Genomic DNA, 17,612 nt, shown 5'->3' on the forward strand with positions numbered 1-17,612 from the left:
GATAGCGGCGAGGCCGGTGGAAGGAGACTGGTGGCGCAAGCGCGGCGGCCTCTTGCTCGAGTCGCTGCCGCAAGGGCCGGTGACGCACTCGAGCCCCTCCCGTTGCACTCATGACCCCAACATCCACGCCGGCGGATCCTGTCCGTGAATCGATAAGACGAAGGCCGACGGTAGCTGCTGCCAGCGCTGAGGGAAAGAGAGAGAGCAATGAGATGATGAACGTAGACTAATTAATTAATTGGGCTATTTCTTTTATTTTATTTTCCTTTCTTGTTGGCAGTTATATTTGCTAATTCATGGATATGCTCATTTCCAATAAAATTTTGATTCTTTTTTTTTAATTTCTTATTGATGATATGGAATGATATATGATAAAATATTATGATAATACATTCTCAAATAATTTATGATTATATGATTAATTATAAATTTGAATGATTGATTTGATTGAATAATCTGTGTGTATGATCGAGAAAAATCTTTTTCTCAAAATTTGTATAAATACGTGTCACCTTAATAAATAAACTATTTCCTCTTCGTAACAAGTCCAAACTTTTTTTCTAAGTGCCACAAATTTCCTTGCAAATGAATGGAAAAAACAAGCTAGAGAGAGAGAGATACTAATTAGAAATACTTCCAAATATTTGCCAAGGTAAGGGTAAAGAAGGAAAGAACATGTCAGACAAAATTAGCAACAGAGATTGTCTTGAAAGTACTAATAAGTGATTTGATGAAACTCTCTAAAACAATTTATTTATTAAATACCATTTTGTTTTCCCATTTTATTTTCTATCTTAAGCTTCCACCATGATAGTTGATATCATTTTTTCAGATAATACCACTATGACCAAATTGTCAACTCCAGAATACATATGTTATGTATTCAACATATTACTAATCTTTAATATTATAATGAGTTTCCAAAGGATATTAATGTAAACTGCTACTCATTTTGTAGAAGTATGCAACAGAATGACCATTGATTGGTACTCAATGTGATAGTTGAGGTCATTTTTTCAGATAATACAACTATGACCAAATTGTCAACTTCAGAATGCATATATTATGTATACAACATATTACTAATCTTTAATATCATAATGAGCTTCTAAAGGATATTAATGTAAAATGGTACTCATTTTGTAGAAGTATACATCAGAATAACCATTGATTGGTACTCATCTCATGTTCCATTCTTCAGATGATTACCACAGCTACACTTCTTATCTTTACAATATGCTACCTCTTATGTTATCACCAACCTGCCTCATCTCTTGTTTACATTGCATATCATGCTCATCCTCTATTTCCTGTGGAGTTACAAGCAATGCCTAAGAGCAGCTCCAAGCAAATTGCTGGCACCTGATGATTTGACAGCTGATACCGTGACGATCAACATTGTCAGGCCACAAAGTCATGCAACAGTTGTGATGAAGCAAATCGGTGCGGTCGGTCTCCCAAATTAACACAATCATACTCAGCTGTATCAGCTCCAATGGCAGCTGCTGCACTGTAGATGTCTCCCCCCTGCATCCCAACGAAGCTCTGCTGACTGCCAGATCCAGGAAGACCACCGTCACAGTGCTGTAGTCCCAGTGTCAGTGACACCCCACCACCACCGCCACAGCCCAAATCAGCATAAGCCATGAACCTCCCAGTTCCATCTATATGCGCAAGAGCATCTTGCACATAGCTACACTCTTCTGTGGTTGATCGCATCTTAAGGTTCATACGGTAGTCTTTTGCACCAGCCCCTGCCATATCCATTCCTGGCATGATGTTGGATCTTGATAAGTCACTAAGTTGGTTTACTTGGCATCTTTCAGTGGCAGTGTTTTGTGAGTTTTCTCCATTCCCAGTGGAATGAACACCATCCTGATCTTTAGGTGGGTTCTCCAAAGAAGAGTCAATCTCGAGGTCACCAGTCTCCTCTTTGTACATGTCCTCAATCATGGGCTTCCAAAGACGAACTCGTGCATTTATGAACCAGTTGGAAACCTGATCAGAAGGATGCAAAATTAGAGAGAATCCAAGAATAATAGAAGTGAAAATTTTTCGGTATTACAGAACCAATAGCATGGATGAGTCTCAATTTTTTCCTACACACTCATGTGAACAACAGCCTAGGATTTATAGGAACCAAGCCAACATAATGATTGATGGTACCCAACTGTTTGTCAACGTTAATTGTGTCATGCAGTTGACTTTTAACAAATCTAATTATGATCCATCAAGGACAACTAGATGCAGAAGTAATCAAGACTTGGGGATCCTATAAAGCATTTGACTGCTACAATACATTGTGAGGCCAAGAAGTCAAGAATCATTGTGAGACCATAAACCTGAAAGGAGGTAAACATGGAATATAACTCCTAGAAAAGAAAGTTCCAAGGTACTCCAATATTTGCCAATAAAAACTACCTTATGAGGCATGTTACAACATATAAAGAATCATAAACATTGTAGCCTTGAAGATAAGATGAATGAGCACACCTGACTCCTTGTCAAGCCTGTCTGTCTCGCAAGCATTAGCTTTTCAGAATCATTCGGGTAACTGAAAGTCATCAAGCACAAAATAGTTAGCATGAAAAGATATCTGCCATGATGTAACAAAGTACCAGGAGAAAGAGATAAGGTAGATGGAGTTTACGGGTGAAGGAAGTGCTCAAACAACCAAGCACGAAGGATTGAGACAGATGACTCCGGCAACCCCCTCTGTGGCCTCCAAGCATGTTGCTGCATCATACCAAACTGCTGCATGGCTCTCTGTTGCCTCAGCTGCTGATCTATATAGCGAAGGCGAGACATTCCAACACCCTTGCTACCTGAGTTACCTTCCTCTCCAAGACTTTTCCTGGTAACTAAAATTTCTCTACTGATGGCATCTCTCAAGCAGCGGAAATGCCCAGAAATTGTTTGGAGGGAGAGTGCCGTGTAAGGTTTAGCAGCCCCGAAACCGGCTACTACATCAAAAGATGACACTACTATCTGCATCTGGTGGTAATACTGTTTATATCTTCTATCAATCTGCAATTGAAATGAAAACATAAGAAACTGAATCAAATATGAAATCAATAGAGTTTGAATACTAATCTATATCCGTTAATGACATAATGTTGTCCTTGGTTTCTCACAGAATTTAGCTGTGAACTTTTTATGTGAAGTCACTTCAAAACTTTCTTTTCAGATCCAACTCAATTTTGAAAGGTGACAAGCACCCTTCTTGCATCTGTAGCCAGATTAGCTTTCCTAATGATGGCATAAGGGCACTCTTCGAGTTAAACACGATTCTAAGATTGCAGTCTTTCTGTCCTGTTTATATAAAATAATAACTGAACAGGTAAATTTCTTCTTGTTTGGACCAACATATTGGTTACTGAGGGTCAACTAATAGTATCTCAAGTTACAGAAGTTTATTACAAAAATTACAGTAGTAAATAGCTAAATGCATTTACTTTTAGCTGGTCCAATAGGATTACAAGCAACACTTATCTGCCACACCTGCACCATCATCCGTGTAATCAATTGAGCCCATGCAAAAGAAATTTGAAAGTTGATTATGTGACATGTAAGTAAAGACAATTGGAAAGCTAGCCGGTAGTTGGATTGAAAAACGTTTTATATGGTCAACCATAGAACTTCAAAGATGACTACCAAGTACTGGCATGTATATGATCAGAAAGAGCTACAGCTAGCATAGCAAAAGAACCTGAGAGGCATTAACCACAAAATCTTAATATTATTTTTCCATTTTGTTTAGTCAATCAAATCCTTTTAACAATTTATCCTTATTAATGCTGAATTGCTTGAGCAATTAATTTCTCTTACATGTCCACGTGTGCAAAAATAACCACTTTAACAGGGGAATCCTATTGTGTCTCCTTAGGTCCTTTAACAGATTCTATGCAACTTTTTAAATTTGAACTGTATCTTCCTAGCAAGTTAGAAACATCAAAGCTTCCTCTATTGTTATTATTCAATATTCGTTTACCTTATTTTCTGAATATTAACATGTCCCTTTTTACCAATTATATCTTCTTTATCAGATAAGTCATCAGCTCAAGGTATCATCATTGGTGACCTGTAAAGTTTCCTTCAGTTTAGAATGGTTTTGTTCAACTGCTTTCCAAAATACACCTACTATCTTTTATCATCCTTCTTTACCAGATGCCACATGCTGTAAATAAATCGTTGTCACCAGCACACAATTTTCAAGTGGCATAAACCTATATTTCCTTGCTTGTAAACAAATATAAGGGCAATATGAGGGCTAAAAATAAGGTCCATCTGCCTATTTATCAAGCCTATTCTGCAATTATCACACTCAAGCCTTGTGACCACCATAGGCACAAGAAAGCTGTTGAGCCACTTAGTCACTCCTTTGCTTTCTCTAGATAGGAAGTTACTAATAGCATTTTCATTCATCAATATTATTCCATCAAGTTCTTACAAATTTTTTAAAATAAATGTATTTATCATCTCCGCCTTAATTCAGTAATGCCACATCAACCTGAACACTACTGTAATTGCCCTCTAAATTACATGTATTATGAAAGTTTAAAATCTTGATCAAATAACAGTTTCGTCACCTTGTTGGACTTGGACCAACACAATACATATATACTGACTCGTACTATCTAGTATCACTGAATAATAAAAAATAACTAATCAGGACCAAGCATATAATCCAGTACTGGTGCTTAGTCAGACTGCCGATACTTGAAATCTTGTTTAATGTTATTACTTGTTTTCTGAATGATTTGCAAACTTTACATGATAACATTAGCTTGTAACACACAGAACGAGTTGAAAGTGAAGAGTTTTTTCATGAAGTGATCTCCTCTAGCCGGAATTTTTAAAATGAATTATGAGCAATTTATCTGTTAGTATTCTACATGAAAGAAGCGTTATAATTGCTTAGCAGTTTCCCCCGAAATGCAGACATAATTTTACGACCATAAGTTTCACAGATTTATTAAAATGTATACAGACATAAAAGTTAATGCAACAACATATCATGAATAGTTTCTGAAATCAGATAAAAACAAAAAAGCAATATGGTATACCGTAGATATATTAGTGCACTTCTATTTTCAGATTGATGAGATAGATGACAAAATTTAGTTGAGTACACAATTGATGGTCTCTTGAGAAAAGATAATATCTTCGATGCTTTCATTAAGAAAACAATTGAATAATTGGAAACTCATTAAGAAAACAATTGAATATTTGGAAACTTCTTCCTAATTGATTATAAAATAATGATGCCTTACCATCCAGAAGGATTGACCAATCACAGAGAGAGAGAGAGAGAGAGAGAGAGAGAGAGAGAAGAGAAGGGTGGGGAAAGGATTTAGTTGACTGAAGGAGAGCTCGGTGTTCGTAGTTCAGAATGACAAAAGAAAGTGGGTTTACAATAATTAGTTGTAATTCACTGATGTTTCTGTGCATTAAATTAAGAGTCTCCAGAAGTGCATGGGTCTGACAATTTGGAGCTTGACACTTATATGGGAAAAAAAATCTAAAACAAGAATCAGATCATATTGACTGAAAAAAAAGGATAAATAGTTATGGGTGAGACTAGCAAACTGATGAGTCATTTAACTCAGTAGATCATCTCACAAAAATGTGTATGAAGAGCAGTTACATTTGGTTTAACATTATTATATTTTCTTATTCATAATGACCAAGAGTTAGGACAACATCTCCAGTATTACTATCTCATACATCACTAACAGGAAATGGTAAATAAGGGAACTGAAACAAATGAAGCTCGTTAGATCAATAATGCTATATAATTACTTTTGAATAACAAGTCCATAAAGAGTATTAGGCATAAGTAAAAAATCAAAATTAGGTCTCAATAGAGCAAACTTCTATGATCTCAGTGTGTAATATGTTTGAGTTTTCTAAGATAGTATCTTTGTAAAAATCCAGATCATACATGAGGGAAAAAAAATGCTGCAGGATAAGATTCATGAGTTTCATCCTTAATGATCACAAGAACAGATCCAGAAAGTAGTCACTATCTCATGGGTCAGGAGCAAGTATCTATTTTCAAATATTTGTTTAGTCTTGTTTGCCAGTTTTCTACACTATGGTAGCCTATAAGAATAGGCCCCAAGCAAAATACATCAAAGAATTACAATAAACAAACTTCCTTCAGAAGTTTTCCATTATGTACAATTACAGACACTACGCTGATGCAGAAAAACCTTCTCAATCTTAAGTCATCACGACTCCAATCTGTACTATATGCCAACAAAATAAGCAGGTTTCTCTTTGAATGTTAATCTTTCCTGTCTGAAAATTTTATGATGACAATATAAACCAGATTTTAATTCTCATATAGAGTGGATTTAAATACCTTTCCACCTTGAGAACCAAGCATAATATGCAATTAGATGTTCCATAAAATAAAATTTATAGTAAATGGAGCCCTCAAAACACAATCGGCATTTTGGAAAGAGAACATGGGGAAAACTTTCCTAATCCTTTTTCTTAATGGTTTCTAGAAAATAATAACAATGAAAAATCTAAACAATACACTTCCTTCTACCAGTAGTAGAAAAAGTTATTGGAGATTGGAAAATAAACCAAGGATTGAATGTTTTCTTCTCAATAAAACCTAATAAAATATAATACATGAAATTTTTTTAATTTGTAACCTTCGGATTCTTAAAACACAACTTTGACTACTCAATATTAGGACTTAAAATAAGCTAGTAACTGCAACATGTCATTCAAAAATGCGATTCTAAAATAGTAGTAGTAAAATATTTGTATAAAACTATATAATACAATGAGATTGTGAAGGAAATATGCACCTCATCCAACATAGTCAATAATTTGGTAACCTTGTTCTGAAGATCCTGCCTTTCAGAGGGTGAGAGCTCACTGGATGAGTTGATAGTAGAGTCTTGAGGGTTCGACGACATTCCTTCACCTGCACTGCAATCCTTTCCTGTGGTGGTACCAGCAGAAGTATGAAGACTTTGACTTTTGATTGATTTTCGCTTCAGAGCCTTTTGAACATTAACAACTTCATCCAGTAATTCTTGTGCTGCCTTTAGATACTTCGAATTTAGAATTGAACTAGCAAGACTCGCTGATTCATATGGGAAATTGTTGGCATTCGTACTTTTGTTTTCACAATTTTCATCTCTGCCAGATCCACCATTTCTGGAAGTTGTTTGATGAGGTCGAAAAAGAGAGATGTCTGAGCTAGTATGCTGACATTGGATTGAAGGGACTATAATCTGTGTTCCAAGGCTCAGTGATAATCCTTGACTAGGTACTGTTGAAACATCTGATTGCTGCAAAGATAAGCACTGCCTATTTAACGCACCCAGCTGTCTCCGCAGATTCATTTGGGAATTGCCGTCATGAAGAAGATTTTCTGAACCATCTACTCCAACTGTCTGCATGAATAGAATGTCATTTTTTCCATCCTTCCATGAGTCATAAGCATGCTCGCCTATACAGGAAGTGACCATATTAGGCGTCTCCAGAATTGAGCCCTGTGAGATCACAGTGGTCACTATCGGAACCTCAACAGAGTTTTGATGAGGCTGGGTGTTTGCCAATGCATCAGTATATGCTACCGAAGGTGAATACTTATGACATAGAAGATTGTCAAAAACTGATGCCTCACTGTATTGAGAATGTCCAGGATCCCTTGAACATAGATTCGGTGTGTTATCCATTTGGTTGGCAGTGCTGGAACAAAAAGTGGACCTTACTCTCTTCTAAACACTAGCCAGGTCAAAATCTTTTGAAACAGGAGGATGTTGGATCATCACATTGCCAAGGCACAGTGGTAGCTTCGTTAGCCGTAGGCAGACCAACAAAGGATAGTGCGTCCTTATAAGAAGTACATAAGCTCCAACAAGCTGTTCAAGAATATGTAAAAGCCAGCAACAGAAAAAAGGACCTCAAAAAAGATGGCCCATAAACTTACAGAAAACAACAAATTATAAAAATATGATAGGTCTAACAGATGAATTGAATATTTGACCTGGTAAGTCAATCTGACTGCCTTTTGAGACTATAATTGACTTCAACAAATAATGGAGCACAACGGATGATAGACTCAAATGAATCAACTGGTTTTTCCAAATATTTCTGAACTCCACAGACATCTCTATCTCTTTAGCTCACAAGAAATTTCAGAAACTTCGTATTGTGGAAGTTAAATTTCACACAATCTAGATGGTGCTACAGAGGATTACAACAGCATATGAAATTTATGAACAATGAATCTGGAATAGATAACAAATAACAGCAAAAGATTGAAGGATCAACAATAAGGCCAAGGCATTTACCACAGAAAATTGATAATAACTTTCAGCATTGCAACATTGAAAAATCGAGTTTTTACCAAAACCAAGCCATGCTTGCAAAAGATCCAATGTTATGGCAAATAATAAACTCCTAGTAAGTCGAAAGAGAAAACAAAGAGAACTCAGAACTCCCAGTTCTTGGTGGTAAAAGACCACAAGAAACCAGACATAACAAAAAATAGCAACAAGAAGAAGAAAGACCACAGGCAAACTCAAATAACCTTACTCTTCTTTTTCTTTCCACTTGATGTCTGCAAGGAAAAGGGCTTTGCTTCAAAAGTCTATACAGAAACAGAACTCATCACCTTCATCTCACAAGCCCAAATCCATCTAAAAGTTTTCATAACTTTATGATCAAAAGTTCATAGGAAAATCCAGCTTCACATACAGAAAACTAACTGCTCAAGTTCTTGATATCAGATATCCAAAGTCAAATACTGACAAGGAAATACAATAAACCAAGGAAGAAACAAGTTGACAAGAACACTCAAAAAACCAAAACAGCAAATCATCAAGAAAAAGAAATGTTGTTTCACCATCATCCAAGCATACTGCAATCGGAATTTGACAGAGATAGGGACAGACAGGTGTAAGCAGAACAACTGCGTGACATGTTGATTTAAACAAGCAGCAGTGCATACTCATAATACAATAATACCTTTGTTAACACTGGAAAGATATGATGGGCAGATATTAAAAAGAGAGAGAAAGAGAGAGAGAGAGTAGATATTCAGGAGAGAAAACAAAAACAACAACAAAAACAAAATGATTCCTGACAGAAAAAAGAAGGAAGGGTGAAAGGTCTATGCACCTTGTGGGGAGCAAGAAACCAAGATCTCACAGGTGATCCACTGCGCCACAGAGCCCTCCAATGCGGTGACAAACCGATCCCAAGGCTTCAATTCAACACACCCGGGCCTCCTTTTATCTCCCCCTCTCTAATGTTTCCTACACCCACCACCACCACCAGTAACCGCAGCCCAGGATTCTTATTATTATTATCATCATCATCATTATTAATGAGTGACCACCATGGTTTTTCAATTCCTTCAGTTCTCTCCCCCTTTCTCTCTCATCAGCTCATCGTCCTCAGCAGCAGCAGCAGACCCCAACATTCTTCCTGCACGTGAGCTTTCCCTCTCTCTTCTGTGTGTGGTGGGATGTGTGCTCAACCTCACTTTATACCCAAGTTTTGGAATTGCTAACATTTCCTACTGTAAACTATTGATGTCTTCATCTTTACCATTTAATATTTTAGATAATGTAAACTTAAATCACAGAAATAATCTTTTTGCCTATAAGAATAAGATCGATTGAGTATCTTTTTAGGTGGAGAGAATGCTAAACTATGTCTTAAATCCCATATAGCCCCTCCCCACCCCCTAACCATACTAGGTAGCCTTGTCGGGAAGATTACCTTATAATAAGGGCATTTGTTAGGCTGATTGAGAAGAGTGGCATCCCTGTGTTGTCACCTATTACTCGCTTTGTGTGGGTTGTGACATGTGTTGATCAAGAACCACTCCTCTGCTTGTAGTTAACAACTCTTTTCAATCATGAGTGTGTGTTTGGTTTACAGGACATCTCCATTCTCCATGGTTGTCCATCTTGTTTCTGGCAAACATGACTGCCATGATTAGCTTTTGCATGTCTCACATGAGCCTAACAATCAATTAGAAGGCTACAGAAACATTATTTAACAGGCAACACAGCAGTGAAAAATGGACTTTATGGATAGTCCAAAACCGTTCACAGTCAAGCAGGGATGGCTTCAAGAAGATGTGTATTGCCCTACTGCTGCAAGACATGGGTGATGAGTGAGACAAGAACAGGGACAGACATGGGTGTGCTGCAGGGTTGGCCCGTGGAAACACTGATCAAACTGCTGCCAACTTATCATTAAGCAAGAGCAGAATAAAAGTAGCAGAGGGCAGGCATTAAAGAAGACTAACAAAAATCAGTAGTGGCAAAGGTGCTGAGAAGTGTATTTTTCTTCATTCTTTTACAGAGTACAAGGAATGAAACAAATTATGCCCTCCATGGAATCCATGAGAAGTAGTACTTCTCTGCAATATGATGTCCTACTAAAATACATTTCTTGTGGAATTTCCTCATACAACATCAACAAAAATCATAATGAATCACTGTTTGATTAGCCTGCAACCATAACACAACAGTTGGAACTATCTATCTTGTGGATGGATGGACAACACCATCCATCACGAGCCAGTACAGAATCAGCAAACAAGTAGAGAAAATAATCACCAGAAGAAAAGGTCCAAGTTGTCTCAGCATCTGCCTTTGGCATCCCATGGTACCTCCCCTGGGTCAAAGGGATATCGGTTCCCAGGAAAAGAGACCAATAATTGAACAATGACACACTCGGCTCATCTTTTTCCCCGTCTTTAGTGGGCCAGGTGGTTCAAATTGTCTAGGCAAAAGGGGTCCAAAAAGATCAATTCAAAGGGATTTGGATCACAATTATTGTACCTTCCTTTTGCTCATCCTTGGGCAGTACAAGTTGCTCAAAGGAAAGGTGAACTTGAGTGGACATGGGCCAAGAACAAGTACATGCAAGGTTACATGAATATGAACTCAGAGGAACACATGGTAGGTCATGATGGCAGATTACAGCGAAAGGAAGAAGAAAAATGACTACAGCTACCGGTCAAGTCTCATGGACTCACTCATTCTTCTCACAGAAAAGGCAACGACCATATGAAGACAACACAGCTTCACAAAATGCATTTTGTTGGGTATATGAGGAGGGAAACTTGAAATTTTCTTTTGATTCTTCCAAGCTTTTCTTTTCTTATCAAACCAGATTGGATCCTATTCCAATCTAACCTGATTTCATATTCCATCAACCGCCACCTAAACCACCCTCTAAATAGTTCTCTTTCGATCCTTAAGTTGCTAGTCATCGGTTCAACAAAAGAGGGGTTTAGGCTTATCAAGTCACCTTATGATTATAGACATGATATCAGTTGAATCTTGAGGGACGAGTTACCACATGCGATGTGATTATTGGTCGATCAATCAAAGAGACCCATAAATACGTTTCCAAGAAACATTGAATAGGTTAGACGAGAGGATATTAAGAGTAGTTATAATTCATACTTAATCATCCATCAAAAATTGTAGAATACTTTAGAAATTTAAAGTGCATTGGAGCTAATTAAGTTTGATTTACTTGTGTTCTAAGACAATTTAATAATTTCATGTTAGAATTTTCTTTAGAGTGGCTCGAAAGAAATCTAATCGAATGTGGATCACGTTTAGCTCAACTACAGGTTGGATCTTAAAACATTTAGTTCAATCATACGTTGGATTCCTGTGGGTAATGTAGGCTAATAGCAAACTAACAAAGAATGACCAAATGAAACAATGGTGGATCCAGCAGTGACAGCAACAAACTGAAGCAGCTCAGGAGTAACGTATGTTTGGCAGTATATACCAGAGAAGGCAAATGGTACATGGTAGCTTACAATAATGTTACTCATGAACAACATTCGATTTCACAAATGCATGACCATAAAATCCTATAGGCCACAAATTATGGATTAATTAGGTTTGATGAGATTCCCAGCGCCAATTCAAGGACGCACAACAAATGAGTTCTTAGCTTTGAAGTCGAAAGGATGCAATCCCAAAATTTACAGTCTGAGAGGTTCAACAAGAGAGCTACAACAGACCTGCTCTTTCCATGCCATCAGAAACTAGTTTAAGAGCACAAGCTCAAGAACAGCATATAAGGTGTCTTTACATATGACCTCTAAAAGAAGTTCATTATTTTCATAGATAAGATAATAAGCTGCAATAAATGGAAGAAAGATGTTCGGCATGGTCAGGCCAGAGGCCTCAAGCAGCTGCAGCCTCCAAGAGCTCTTTCTGCGCTCTCTCCCTGATCCTCCTTTCTAGTTCTGGCCTAAAATGCCTGATAAGACCCTGCACTGGCCATGCAGCGGCATCACCAAGAGCACATATGGTGTGCCCTTCAATCTGCTTCGTGACTTCCTGAAGCATATCAATCTCCTCCAGCATAGCATTCCCCACCTTCAATCTCTCCATAATCATCCATAGCCATCCAGTCCCCTCTCTGCAGGGAGTGCACTGGCCACAACTCTCATGCTTGTAGAAGTAAGATAGTCTTGCTATCGCATCCACAACATCAGTGGATTTGTCCATCACAATCACCGCCGCGGTGCCCAATCCAGATTGAACAGCTTTGAGAGCATCATAATCCATTAAGACATCATCGCATATGTGCTTGGGAAGGAGAGGAACCGAGGAACCTCCTGGGATGACTGCCAACAAGTTATCCCAACCTCCTCTAACACCACCACAGTGCCTCTCTAACAATTCCTTCAATGGGATGCTCATCTCCTCTTCCACGGTGCAAGGTTTGTTGACATGACCGGATATGCAGAATAGTTTTGTGCCGGAGTTATTTTTCCGGCCAAAGCTTGCGAACCATTCTGGTCCTCGCCGCAAAATTGTGGGAGATACAGCCACAGTCTCCACATTTGTTACAGTTGTCGGACAGCCATATAGTCCAGCATTAGCTGGGAAAGGAGGCTTCAGCCTTGGTTTTCCTTGCTTTCCTTCAAGACTCTCTAGTAATGCTGTCTCTTCACCACAGATGTATGCTCCAGCACCAAAGTGTATATGTACATCAAAATCATAACCTGATCCACAAGCATTCTTCCCCAAAAGTCCAGCTTGATAAGCTTCCTTTCTAGCCTTTTCAAGAGTTAATCGTTCATTTACATACTCCCCTCTTATGTAAATGTAAGCAGCTGTTGCCCTCATACCAACTCCAGCAATCAGGCACCCTTCAAGCAATTTATGAGGATCATGGCGCATTATTTCTCTGTCTTTACATGTACCAGGTTCACTCTCATCAGCATTGACAACAAGATAAGAAGGGCGGCCATCGGATACCTTGGGCATGAAAGACCACTTAAGACCAGATGGAAAACCAGCACCTCCACGGCCGCGTAGACCAGATTTCTTGATTTCATTAACAATCCAGTCACTACCCTTAAGTACCAAGTCCTTGGTTCTATACCAGTCACCCCGTTTCATCGCACCTTTCAGAAGAGGATCGTGCAAGCCATACAAATTGGTGAAGATGCGATCTTCATCCTTTAGACCACCAAAATGGGTCTTTTCCGGAGGTGGGGGTGGTGGTGGAGGCTGAGGAGTACTTCCAGTTGTTGCAGCCTGGGTGCTGAGTGATCTACAAGCAGAATTTAACCTCCAGGTTTTAAAATGATGAAGCAGTTCAGCCTTGTATCGCGAAGAAAAGTTCTTGAGAGGTGCCTAAGAGAAGCACATAACATACACAACTAAGACAATTAAATAATGGCATGCTTAAGAAAATGTACAACAAGAGAGCATTGATGCACCACAATGTATTGCATTTACTTATTTAAGAAGGATGTCAAGAAACTTTCTGAAATTGAACAAATGTAATTAAAGAAGTATGTAGAACATCTCCCAGTCACATACATCTTTTCCTACTAAACCTTGTCAAGCAGAAAACAAGAAATTAAGCACATACTATCATTGTTTACAGTCTTATAAAAGACTAAGTGCAAAACTTAAAATCCCAATTATCTATGTTCGACAAAATAAACTCCTCTCCATATTTCTATCTTCAGAATCATGTCCTTCAAAAATCATTAAGGACCATCAAGTGTTCTCTAACAATCCTAGTCTTTTATAGGCTCTCCTTGTTGCACTTTGATCTGAAAACTTCCTACTGTTTTCTAGTGAACAAAATATACAGCAAAGGATCACCTGGAATGGATTTTGTAATTATAGTTTCTACAAAGCTCGTCTTCACTTAATAAAAAAAATTGCTAACATGATGATTGGAATCTATATCCTATTTAGACAAGCATTTTTCCACCACCAACCAATCAACTATTTTTCTTTTTTTCTTTTTTATTCCTCAGTCCCCTAGAAATCTAAACTGTCATATTTATGGTTCCCACTCAAAACCTTATCTCTGCTTTTAAAACTCTGCAGGGTAATCTTGTTATGGACATTTAGGAAGAATAGCTTGTCTCTTTCACCAACCTGTCCTGTGATTGGAAAAGGGTGTTGAGGGATCCAAAACAGGACCAACAGAAAGGTTCAACTACTTCCATTCACAACGTAGGAAGAAGGTATCTTCTGCTTCTTATATCAGGAAGTACTCATAGGGTCATAGCCTAAGCGAGGCTGATTATTTATCTGGATCATGCACTTTAGACAGTAAGTGTAATTTCCAGCTTTTGAGTGGCATATACTAAATTTGAATATGTAAAGGGCAGAATGCCGAAAAGGTGAAGCTCACTATAGCTTTTTCAGAGCTATAGAAGTATCATAGTTAATGTTGTAATAATCATGATTCTAAGTTTCACCCAGACCAATACATATCAGGCGGTACCTAACAACCTGCTGGCCTGTTAGGTTGGTGACACAGACCACAACACGTCTCTCAATATCGTGTATATTAAAATCTTAATAAGAGTTCAACAGCACATATGAGCATACCATATTTCAATGCGCTGACCCGTACCAGTCTGACCAAGGACCAGAATGGGTTCACTACTAGAAATGTCAAACCACACACAATGATTGTTTACATTGTTAATAATCGATAAGTAGTTTGTAGCATGACTGATTGAGACTAGCGTCAAGGTCCTGCTGCAGCATATGGTTTCCCTCAAGCGAGTTTGTTACAGTCAAGATCCTACCTAGTATGGAGATTCTAGGATCGAATCAAGAACTGTACACATATTGATCTCATCTCAAAATGGTACCCGACTGGTAATGAACCTTACTGGGTAGACAAGAATGGCACACCACCAACATCGATGTATATGGATGTTGGCTTGACCAAGCGTGTAGAATAAATAAATCATTTTTGTTGGTTTTTTATGGTTTTGAATAATAACAAAACCCACATGAAAGTAGTCTCACTAACATATCACATTTATGGTGTCATGATCAATATCATAAATATATATCATTTAGAACCTTAAAAGGTGATCATGGGCAGTCTATCATATTAAACAAATACCAATTTAATAAATCAAGCGGACAATCACAACACATCTTAATCAAAATGATATATAATGATAGTCCAATGTTTCAAACACAATATATCAAGTATTCAGGCAATAAAACTCCACAGACTAATACCAGACCAAGTGGGGGGGCAATAAAACTCCAGAGACTAAAACCAGACCAAGTGGTATGGGAGGGCTACGTGGTCTAGTGACAAATAACGAATATGTAACTTTTCCAATAGTGGTCTCATGTAATGCCTTGTTGGTAGACTAGATATTTATAAAATGGTGTGTTAGGATGAAGTTAAGAGTCCTCTAACAACAAACTAGATCTGGGAATGGTAGAGTCTGGACAAGGTACGGACTTGTACCAACATGTGATTATCAGTAAAGACTTGTACTAAATTTGTATCAAACTGTACCAAACCCCATCGATTTGTAATGATCAGCATACCAAGATACACTTGAATACGAGGTGTACTACCATACAGGGCATTCTACATATTAATTTGTGCTGCTCGTATCATCCTGTATAGACCGATATGGTATCATGATATCAAGGATCATGAATGTTGAATGCTAAATGTGCAAAAAGTTTAATTATTTTCTTATTCAATACTTTATTGTCATTTTCTTTTTTTTCCTCTCAGAATAATCATATATAGCAAAATATCAGTTACTTTGAATATGACCAAATTTTATAGTTTTTCCAACTATCACATTGCAAGGATTTTAAACTTGTTCAAATGGCATTTGAACATTTATCTTGAATATCTTGTTTGCAAAATTCAACAAGTATTTTCATACTTTAGATCTGACTTGCTGCCAATTAATTATCAGGCTTCAACCAAGCTTTGCTAAAAGATTATCTTCTTTTTTTAAATTCAGTCGACTCCCACATACATTCCGCTAGCATAAGAAGGAAGTATCATCTATCAAATCCCCAATCCCCGCAAAGCACTTGCCAGTCCCAGCTGAGTTGATAAGTCCCTGTAGGTCCTCATCCTGACCATATATTTGATCTGGTATCATGCCTGAGACAACTCAGCATAACTTAATTTCAACCTCAGGCACTTACTGCCTTCACCTTGACAGGTAACAAACTTTGACAGAATCCGTACATGTACGAAAACCTAAACTCAGTCGCTTGGTCGATAAAAACTCTGAGACATAGGGAGGTAGTGGTGAAAACAACATTTTTTGGGTAATTCATTTTTAACTGCAACTTCTCTTTCCTTCATCACATCTTAACTTGAACATCAGAGGTGACCAGCTAGGATCATCCTTGACCCTCCTTTCCTTGTCTTGCTAGGTCATCACATTGAGATCCATAACAGATGGTGCATGTGTCCTGCAAAGAGATCTTGGTTGGCTCCTACAATCTAGCTTAGAGGATGACTAAATTTGACATCAGAAAAGGTTAGGTAATATGCATTTGCATTCTTTTCTTAATAATTAAAGTGCTACTCGACAAAAACCTTTCTGTAAGAGATAACAATTGAGATCACAATTGCATCCAAGGGAGGAACCAGGTTATTATCGCCGAAGAGGATACCACTGATGTTGGAAACGGGTCACACGAGGTTAATCACCATATGCGTTCCAACTGAACAAAAATTCTCACATATGGCGATTCATATACGATCATCCCAGCATCGGCTGTCCCAAAGAACGTCATGGAGGAAATAGGGGAACGATGGTGAAAGGCACTTGCAGAAGAAAGGTATCAGATCAAATCTAAAACACCAAAATCCCAACAAAAAATTACGCGTTGCATCAATTGTATAAAAAAAAACCCTAATTTTTCCCTCCAACGACACCCAAGAAATACTAATTCTAACCAAACTTCACAACCCTAGAACGGGACTAAAATTTTGAGAGCACAAGCAAAGCCATCGATTTTCGTCAAACGAACCATAGAGAACAGATGTAAGGAAGACCCACTCACAGAGCTTCTTCCGATTGCCGACATATTTGCGAAGAGGATGCAGCGTTACGGGTCAACCAACCAGGGCATGAACAGCCGGAATGGGAGAGTGGGAACGGAGAAAGAGGGGCGCGGTGATGCGGCAGCCACGAAACGAGGGTTCGCTCCCCGCAGCCAAGCCACTTCCATGGGCGGGCTTGGGGCAGGCCCGGTCTACCATCGATCACATGCACATCACGTGGCACAAAACCCGCACCATTCGCATGCGGTCACTTTGTT

General features: G+C 38.3%; 2 protein-coding genes across 5 annotated transcripts; both read right to left on the reverse strand.

The window, feature by feature from the left end:
• Nucleotides 1-1,078: 1,078 nt before the first annotated feature.
• Nucleotides 1,079-10,711, reverse strand: LOC103989919 (BEL1-like homeodomain protein 7). 3 transcript variants are annotated; one of them, XM_065135501.1, is made up of 6 exons: nt 10,608-10,711; nt 9,154-9,956; nt 6,828-7,892; nt 2,651-3,027; nt 2,494-2,554; nt 1,079-1,998 (listed from the first exon to the last, which is right to left on the reverse strand). In XM_065135501.1, exons 3-6 carry the CDS (start codon nt 7,704-7,706, stop codon nt 1,402-1,404), a joined length of 1,914 nt encoding a protein of 637 aa, XP_064991573.1. In that variant the 5' UTR covers nt 7,707-7,892; nt 9,154-9,956; nt 10,608-10,711; the 3' UTR covers nt 1,079-1,401. The 3 variants fall into 3 exon arrangements, with proteins under 3 accessions (XP_064991573.1, XP_009407152.2, XP_009407168.2); XM_009408877.3 differs by having other exon boundaries at nt 9,154-10,685; XM_009408893.3 differs by lacking the exons at nt 9,154-9,956; nt 10,608-10,711 and adding an exon at nt 8,018-9,127.
• A 1,236-nt stretch (nt 10,712-11,947) lies between these two features.
• Nucleotides 11,948-17,531, reverse strand: LOC135629122 (NADH dehydrogenase [ubiquinone] flavoprotein 1, mitochondrial-like). Of its 2 annotated transcripts, none has more exons than XM_065136299.1 (2): nt 17,355-17,531; nt 11,948-13,667 (listed from the first exon to the last, which is right to left on the reverse strand). In XM_065136299.1, the coding sequence occupies exons 1-2, from the start codon at nt 17,376-17,378 to the stop codon at nt 12,204-12,206; spliced, it is 1,488 nt and encodes a 495-aa protein (XP_064992371.1). In that variant the 5' UTR covers nt 17,379-17,531; the 3' UTR covers nt 11,948-12,203. The 2 variants fall into 2 exon arrangements, with proteins under 2 accessions (XP_064992371.1, XP_064992370.1); XM_065136298.1 differs by having other exon boundaries at nt 17,322-17,531.
• Between the last annotated feature and the right edge of the window lie 81 nt (nt 17,532-17,612).

The sequence above is a fragment of the Musa acuminata genome, chromosome BXJ3-1 (genome assembly GCF_036884655.1).
Source record: "Musa acuminata AAA Group cultivar baxijiao chromosome BXJ3-1, Cavendish_Baxijiao_AAA, whole genome shotgun sequence".
NCBI classification, from domain to species: Eukaryota; Viridiplantae; Streptophyta; class Magnoliopsida; order Zingiberales; family Musaceae; genus Musa; species Musa acuminata.